The 9,225-nt window shown below is 42.4% G+C and overlaps 1 protein-coding gene across 2 annotated transcripts; it reads left to right on the forward strand.

The window, feature by feature from the left end:
- Window positions 1-2,460: 2,460 nt before the first annotated feature.
- Window positions 2,461-8,943, forward strand: LRRTM4 (leucine rich repeat transmembrane neuronal 4). 2 transcript variants are annotated; one of them, XM_014560471.2, is made up of 2 exons: window positions 2,461-3,190; window positions 5,044-8,943. In XM_014560471.2, the coding sequence occupies exons 1-2, from the start codon at window positions 3,187-3,189 to the stop codon at window positions 6,594-6,596; spliced, it is 1,557 nt and encodes a 518-aa protein (XP_014415957.2). In that variant the 5' UTR covers window positions 2,461-3,186; the 3' UTR covers window positions 6,597-8,943. The 2 variants fall into 2 exon arrangements, with proteins under 2 accessions (XP_014415957.2, XP_032330124.1); XM_032474233.1 differs by having other exon boundaries at window positions 2,461-2,766.
- Window positions 8,944-9,225: the final 282 nt, after the last annotated feature.

Genomic DNA, 9,225 nt, shown 5'->3' on the forward strand with positions numbered 1-9,225 from the left:
CTCTCAACCTCTCTCTCTCTCTCTCTCTCTCTCTCTCACACACACACACACACACAGAGCCTACCTCTCTTCCATGGAAAACACTTGTTCATATTTTTATCCAGACAAACTCTGAAAGTGGAAGCCAATTCCAATACTCATGTAACTCGTTTTTGCTCTGGCAAACCCATTTCTCAACTTCTGGATTTCTCAGACAGGAATCACATACCATTCTGTGGTTCTGCGCTCACTGCTGGAAACACAGATCAAGCTCTTTGAGTAGCCTGTAGAAGTCCCTTGCACTACGATTAAGCTGGAGCTGATATCCCTTCCACTTTCTTTTGGGTGAAGTGTGTGTGTGTGTGTGTGTGTGTGTACGTACATGCACATGTGGTAACAGACGGACTTACCTTTCCAAAGAAATCTTCCACACAATATCCTTTCTTACTCTCAACTCTCTGGATCCTTTAATATCCTCACCATGTGTTCAAGACAACTGTAACTAATTGTTGACAACATTCTTTATAAATTCTGCACATGGTCAGGGTTTCCTTTGGAACACACATGTATCAGATCTTAGTACTTTAAACAAAACTGGCACTTTAGCTGGTTACTACAGCATAAATGTGGGTTAACATCGGATTTTTTCCAGTCCACTATCCAAAGCTGTTATGATATCTTTTATTCAAGTAAAGAAAAATGTATATGTACACATGCACATACACACATCCCATATTTGGAAAAAATGAAAAAAAATACTCATCACATTAGAAAAAATAGAAAATACAAATAAACAAAAAATCATAAAGGATGAAATGAAATACACCCAAAACTAACTTCCCAGAAAATCTGCTCTGAATATTTTATTTCGTGCCCATGCAAATAAAAATTTGTACAGAAATAGACCCCATGTCACCCCCTCTAGGACCCATGTTCTCGCTCCTGCTGTGTGCACGGCGCTCACCATTGCCTCTCAGCAAACACAAGCCATTTCACTCCCAATTGCAGCATGTGTTCTAGTTCATGAATATATTAACTTTCCTGAACTAATCCTCTGTCACTATTTGGGTGCGTTTTTTTATTTCTGTGTAAACAACACTACTGTGAACAAATTATATGCGTGTCATGTATGCGTACCTCCTTAAAAAGGTGTATATACCTTTCATTAACTTCTCTTGGTGCTCATTTGCGTTTTAGTAAGTACTAAACCTTAAACCAAAGGAATGCACTTCAAAAACAGAATTTAGATATCAGTTAAAGAGAAAAGGATGTATTTGTTCCAGGAGAAATCTTTGTAATTAGACGATTGCCCGATACTGCTTACCCATGTATCTGAGCTAAATAATATATGTTATTCATATGATAAGCCCTCCTTACTTATTAATATTTTGGTAAACAATCTAAAATCAAGGACTATTTATTAAAATATTCATTTCTAGTGATCCACAGCAATCTTCGATGCTCATGTAATATTCATTTAAATTTCTCACACCTGCTCAATTAGGTTAGCAATCTTGTCTAGCAGTCTTTCTCTGTATTGTATTGGTCCTTTGTTCTGGATTGTTCCAAAAATCGTTGTCTGCCAAAAGATTATGAAATAAACAAGAAGAGAAACAAAATGGAGGCCATGCTTTATTCTGTGTTTTCCAAAGTTTAGTACAAGTTCAAGGGAAGTGTATAGCTTTTTAAAAAGTACGTATTTCAGGATTATATCATTTTATCCTTTCTAATTCTTAGGCTACTTTGCAAATTTTAGAGAAATCTTACGATGTAGAACTCACGTGCTTTTATTTTTCTCGAATTGCACTTTATGGTAACCAACTTGCACAGGAAAATGTTTGCAGTGTAAATGTAGCTGAGTTTAAAGGAAGTGATGTCAACCTGGAATTTGACCCGCCTAACATTTAATCTCTCTTAGTTAACTGCACGTTTGGTAATATAAAATTAAAAGATAACTGTTTTAAGGCTAAAAATGTACACTTCTTGAAAGTAACGCTCTAGACTGTTCAATAAAATGTGCAAAATTGCAGAATATATTTTATTATCAAAAGTTGAGATTTTTAAAACTAGACCTAAATTTTTTAATGTAAGTATCCTCATAAGTGATATAATTACATTTTCCCTTGAGTAAGACCCTTTCTCGGTTTGCTTACAAAAAAGACTGTAGATAACTAAAACAAACCAACACCAAGAAAAATAAAACTGAAATCATTTCTGTTGTTGGAGAAAAGGTAATAAATCCCCTGTGATATATGCGGGAAAAAAAATCAGGTTGAGGCAACTTTGAAACAACTATTTGCATGATATTTAGAGAAGCAGTATTTTACTTAATATTTGACATCACTGAATGGAACTCCTTGGCAGAAACCTTTCATAATATATATTATTGGAGAGGGGAAAAAAAAAGCGATCCTGTGCCTTTAATTTCCCTTCTGAGCGAGGGAAGGCTGCACACCAGCGACAGTCTCACTTGTTCCCGTCTTTAATGTGCAATCTGTTTTCTCCAGCGGAGGGCACTCAGTGTATCACAAACTCAAGCATTAGCACCAACAAGCTCTCAGCGTCATCCGTCTCTGGAAAGCCTTCGGAACTAGACAAGGGCTGCCTCCCAGCACAGCCACAAAGCACCGTCAACCTGGCCAGCAGAGCGGGTAAACCTGGCCCTCATGGCTTTTAAGCTGGGGTCTCGGGCAGCGAGGAGGCCTGCTGGCTTAGAAGAGCTGAAAACCCACAGGATGAGTTGCTTTTTCTGAGGATGGCAAAAGCCGGCACGATAAGGAATGCCAGGTACTCTGAAGATTTCCTTTCTTTCTTTTTTTTTTTCCCCCTCCTCTCTTTTTCCAGAGAAGTTGGTCACCCCTGAGATGGGCTGCCGCTCGGCTGCACAGATTGCCAGTTACTGCTGACGGGTCTCTGCTGAATTACACAAGGATGCTCAGCGCCTAGAGGCCCTCCCCACCCCCGGCTGCTCCTTCTCCCGGCCCCCCACCCCAGGCTGGGGTTTGTTTTTTTTTTTTCATATATGTATATATATTTCTCGCCTGTCCTCTCCGGGGAAGTTTGTGAGGGGCCAGCAGCGCCCATGCGGGATCAGAATGGTGTGAATGGCAGCCGCGCTGTGTCATGAAGGTGCTGGTGGCTTCAGCACGAGACACCAAATAAGAAGAAAGCTGAGAGCAGGGGGGAGCCGTGTTTGGATGACAAAGGATGGGTAAGTGAACTTTTGTTGTCTCCTTCTCAGCAGAGCTGAGCCTCTGGGCTTCCCATTCTCAGCCGTGGTGTTAGCTGCTGAGAAGACGGGCGGGCAGGCGGAGAGCGGCAGCCTCCGAGTTTGCCACTTGACTCTCTGTAGTTGCTGTTATATTTCTGGATCGTTTTCCTTCCGTCTTTCTTTTTTAAATTTTATTTAAAATTTGTAAATGCATAACACGGAGTTAGACTCTGCAGAAATACCTCTGACTGTCCCTTCCGTGTGCGTGTCCACGGCTTGGGCATAGAGCGTGAGAGAAATATCATATCTGTTTCTGTTTCTTGACAACATCACCGTGCTTGTGCTGTTAACACTTCCCTGCGTGTGTGTGTGTGTGTGTGAGTGTGTGTGTGTGTGTAGGGGTGAGGTCACCGCTTTATCAGAGGTCGTACAAGGGCTTGTTCATCTCTGAAGCTGTATCCTGAACACAGCTTCCAAATTTCCAACAGTCATTTGCCAGTCTTGTTTTTTCAAGTGCGACTGGCATCCCCTCCGCCCCCCCGTTCTCCTGTCTGGGAGAGCTGGAGTGTATTTCGGTGAGGCTGTAGCTGGCAGGAAGGCAGAGAGCAAAACCAGTTTTCAAATTAAAAATAAATTCTTAACTGGTTTGAGTTAAAAAAGGAGAGCTTCCTTTGTTTTTTGTTTTTTTTTAAATCAGGAATTTGGCTGATTGCCTCTTGGTTAAAAATATGAATATTTAAGATTAATTAAGAAACTGCATCACATGGCACTGTGTGGTTTTTTTTTTCCTTTTCTTCACCGCTGAGAAATAATAAATCTACTGTTGACAGAGGAAAGCAGTCCCTTAACACGCTATGACTTGGAAATGCAGCCTAAGTGCCAATAGATTGCAGCTTTGCAGGCTTTCCGAAGTTAACGGAGGTAGGGGGGAAATAAAAAGTCGGTCAGTGAGAAATCTGAGCAAGTAGGGCTGGGGGAGGGGGTGTCAGTCTGCTGTTTGCGTCCTTGATTATTTCCATTTGCAAACGCAACTGGTTTAAAAATAACAGAGAAGAACTAATATTCTCCAGGACTATCTTACATTTCACGCAAGTATTTAATAAGAATCGCACAGCCGTAACTTGGGGGTGTCCTGTCCTGCCAGCAGTCAGGACTCTGAGCTGGGGCCCAAGCAGGAAGCTCCTGAATGCCGAGAGCCTCCGTGCTCGTTACCACTCTGAGCGCACCTTGTGCTGTGACCAGTCTGCACGCCCGGCTCCGCCGTCTGTCCGCACTGGTCCCAAAGCCCTTTTTCCCCGAGCTCGTGTGTTGCTATCCTGTTACGCAGTGAGGATCCAGTTTCAGGCAGGGCAACGCTGGGTTACCTTCACAGCTTCCCTTTGCCACATCACAGCCTCTTTGCTCAACTGGGAAAGATGCAGAAGCACTGGGCTTACTCAGTCCCATGTTCTCCCATTTCCAGGAGACTTCATGCTCGTCCTTTTGGTGCTGGCGTTCAACAGTGGCCAGCCAGAGGTGAACGTTATTAAAATGTCAGCATGAAGTATTAAGCTAGGCTCGGGGTCTTTTAGTGGTGATGCATCTATGAACTCCTGAGACTCAGGGGGGCTGTTCCCAGTTCTCCGGCACGGTGGCGATTTGAGAATCAAGGAAGAAAGAATGGAGCCTAAACAGGAAACATGCAGCTATGCAGAAAATAAGGTTTTAAGTATCAAATACATTGCCCTTAAAACAACTGTCCTGCTCCTACCTAAGAGGTAATGCCCCTGATTCTGACAAGGCGGTGGTGACTTACAGCAACAGCTTTACAACGTGCGTTTGTCTTTTCTTTTTTTTTTTTTTTTATGCTGTAGGTTTCCATTCAGTTACGCAGCTAAGAGGCATGCGTGTGGTGCTGGCGCTGCTCCCCACCCTGCTGCTTGTGGCGCCCACGGGGGCTCAGAGAGCTTGCCCAAAGAACTGCAGATGTGACGGCAAAATTGTGTACTGCGAGTCCCATGCCTTCGCAGACATCCCCGAGAACATTTCTGGAGGGTCCCAAGGCTTATCACTGAGGTTCAACAGCATTCAGAAACTCAAATCCAATCAGTTTGCCAGCCTTAACCAGCTTATATGGCTTTATCTTGACCATAATTACATTAGCTCGGTGGATGAAGATGCATTTCAAGGGATCCGGAGGCTGAAAGAATTAATTCTAAGCTCCAACAAAATTACCTATTTGCACAATAAAACATTTCACCCAGTCCCCAACCTCCGCAGTCTGGACCTCTCCTACAATAAGCTCCAGACACTGCAGTCGGAACAATTTAAAGGCCTTCGGAAACTCATCATTTTGCACTTGAGGTCAAACTCACTGAAGACGGTGCCAATAAGAGTTTTTCAAGACTGTCGAAACCTTGACTTTCTGGATCTGGGCTACAACCGCCTTCGGAGCTTGTCCCGAAATGCTTTTGCGGGTCTCTTGAAGCTAAAGGAGCTGCACTTGGAGCACAACCAGTTTTCCAAGATCAACTTTGCTCATTTTCCACGTCTGTTCAACCTCCGCTCGATCTACCTGCAGTGGAACAGGATCCGCTCCATTAGCCAAGGCTTGACGTGGACTTGGAGTTCCTTACACAACTTGGATTTATCAGGGAATGACATCCAAGGAATTGAGCCGGGCACGTTTAAATGTCTGCCCAACTTGCAAAAACTGAATCTGGATTCCAACAAGCTCACCAACATCTCCCAGGAGACCGTCAACGCTTGGATATCATTAATATCCATCACTCTGTCTGGAAATATGTGGGAATGTAGTCGCAGCATTTGTCCCTTGTTCTACTGGCTTAAGAATTTCAAAGGAAATAAGGAAAGCACTATGATCTGTGCGGGACCTAAGCACATCCAGGGCGAAAAGCTCAGTGATGCCGTGGAAACATACAACATCTGCTCCGAGGTCCAGGTGGTCAACACCGAAAAATCGCACCTGGCCCCCCAAACCCCCCAGAAGCCTCTGATTCTCCCCAGACCCGCCACCTCCAAATCGGACCTCACCCAGCCCACCCTGGAAGCACCAAGCTCTTCCCCAGGGTTTCAGATTCCTGGCACAGAGCAAGAGTACGAGCACGTTTCATTCCACAAGATCATTGCAGGGAGCGTGGCTCTCTTTCTCTCGGTGGCCATGATTCTCCTGGTGATCTATGTGTCCTGGAAACGCTACCCAGCCAGCATGAAGCAACTTCAACAGCACTCGGTCATGAAGAGGCGGCGGAAAAGGACCAGGGAGTCTGAGAGACAGATGAACTCCCCTTTGCAGGAGTATTACGTGGACTACAAGCCTACAAACTCTGAGGCCGTGGATATATCCGTGAACGGATCCGGGCCCTGCACGTACACCATCTCTGGCGCCAGGGAGTGCGAGGTATGAACCGTGATCCTCCTAAAAGTGTTTCCGCTGCGGGGAAGGAGAGGTAGATGCTTGACGCGCTAGAGGTGTGTCTGGTCGCTAGAAAGATTAACGACCCCTTTGCTTTTGGGTTTTGCTCAGTGTGAAAGGTTACTTAATTAAATTACAACCACCAGAAAATTGACTGATTTTTTTTTTTCCTTTCTTAAATGGTTGACACTTGAAGGAAGTTCATTCAAGGATGGGATTAAGTTGGAATAAAGCATTATGTTGAAACAGCTGTTTTTTTTTAACAGTTTGTATACAGGGGTTGGACTTAACAAACACGTATCCACACAAACGAAACTCTTTTCATTCTAAAATTTATGTCTGATTCTTGTTGTTTGACTTTTGTAACCGAGTAAAGAAGGAGGGGCCAGCCTAATTTAACAGCAAAGCGAGTTTTACCAAAATTCCAGGAGGTATGGAGATTTAAACCAAAGAGCAATTTACCCAAGGGTTGATATCGTTGTACATTTTTGGTTTTAATTAAAGCATGCAACAGGGGTCTCACAGGGACAACTGTTTCCGTGTGACGTGCCAGTTAGATACTCTACCAGCGCGGAGAATGCCAGGCCTACCGTGTAACTGTATTAAGGCTTTCAAAGATGTCTTTTTTCCTCCCTTCCTTCCTTCCTTCCCTTCCATCTTTCCTTCTTCCTTCCTTTTTCCTTCTTTCTTTTCTTTACTTCCTTCCTCCTTTCCTTGTTTATCTAATTACTGGACATAGCTCACTTGTCAAAGGTTGTCCTGAGTGCTGGCTGTATGTATGTGCTCAGAATGGAACTTACACTTTGTGTTTTGGCTTCGTCCCTGGGAACTGAACCAGTCGCGGGGTTGCGGGTTAGTTAGCAGTAGCAGGACAGGCATGACGGGGACTGCGCGCCAGTGCTGCTGTCGTCCCCACACACATGCCGTGCATTCTTGTTAAACTGGTCCAAAACCAAGCGATGCAGATACTCATAAATGCAAAGAGAGAGATTCGGGTTCTGAGTAATCTCCCTTCTGTAACAGTCGCCTCAAATGAAGGCATTTCTATACTATCCTGTTTTCATTTTCACGAGAATAAGATTGGAGTCAGTGTCTGATGGTTTAATTTTCAAGACCACATCTAGGAGCATGTGAATAAGCAGAAAAGTAGTCACAGGTTTTCACCTTATCCATAAGGAACACTGGATACAGATCATTCCTTACTTGGTAAAGTTGATCAAAAACTGCCAAGACTGTGACTGGCAAGGCCTTGTTAGTAGAATAAATTAGTGAAGACAGATCAAGCACTGGCTCTGTGTCATCTTAGTATCCAGTTTCACATGGTTGCTTTTTCAAAAGAAAGTTTTAATGAGTATTTAAAGACCTTGCCCTTTTTAATACCAGTTATAACAGTTGAATAATATAATTTGCTTTTTGATAATGTTTACCCAGATCTTTCCATAATCCTAAACGTAGATGCTAGCGAAAATGTTTTCAGACAAAAGCACTGAGTCTGAAATAATCTCCAACTCGGTGTAATTAGGAACAGCGAGCTGTTCCTCACAGAGTTCGTTTTCTCTTTTTTATGTATGGTTGAAAATCAGAAAATCAATCCCAGATAATCAATCCCTAAAAGAAATCTGTATAAGCAAATGCCTTTACAAATTAAAGAGAATAAATGGTTTTATATAAAAGTCTAACAAGGCTTGATGTTTTTATTGTAGGCTGACATTTATATAATATTCATGAATATCAGTAAAACAAGTTCATCTTGTTTTATTTTACATTCTTCTTATATTTTGAGATCCTCTTAAAGGCTAGTAACATAAAAAGAAAAGGAGAGTCAAGTTCCCATCATTCATTGTCTCTTGGCATTTGTGGTAGAATGGTGATTTTTGTTTACAAGAATCACCAAAAAAGAAGAGATTCTTGAAGAACTAGGACTTGAGAACGATGGTTCTAAACCTTTTTCAGAGATCTTAAATTACAAAGATCATCCTTTAAGGACCCTCGGTATTACCGTGATAGGAACAAAATAGAAACATATTTCTTTCTGTAAGAACGTGTAGTATATGTCTTATTTGGTGGTGTTTATGGTCATGGATTGCCGTGACATTGTTGGGGAGGAACGTGGTGTTACAGAATTAAACAATGACCAGTTTAATTAAATGTTACAATGAAGCTGTTGAGTTAAACTGGTAGACCTTCCTGAAGGAGATCAAACTCTCCGTGCCCTAAAAAGTAGAAAATGGTAGGCGATTAATCTAAGGTCATTGACTCCACTTTCGAGTGTGTAGGGTCCAATAAAGCTACATTTAAATAAACATGCACTTGTTTTAAAATACAAATGCGCAGAAACGAACACCGTGGCCACCACTCCTCCGTTTTATCAGTGTGTTCACTGTATTACGGTTACAGATGGATATAAGAAATGAAGAAAGGCAGATTCTTAGAAATTGTCATGAAAAACCATAATTTTCCCTTACTTCTCTCGTTTAAAAAACAAATTCTCTATAAAATGAAGCTGCGAGAATAATGATTTGCCCAAGTTTACGAATTTTTAGGACAGTAGAGATATGCTAAGTTTTAGTCTGGTGGTGTTTTGACAAACCTCACAAATCAATAGCCTCAAAAAATGCAG

The sequence above is a fragment of the Camelus ferus genome, chromosome 36, assembly GCF_009834535.1.
Source record: "Camelus ferus isolate YT-003-E chromosome 36, BCGSAC_Cfer_1.0, whole genome shotgun sequence".
Classification (NCBI taxonomy): Eukaryota; Metazoa; Chordata; class Mammalia; order Artiodactyla; family Camelidae; genus Camelus; species Camelus ferus.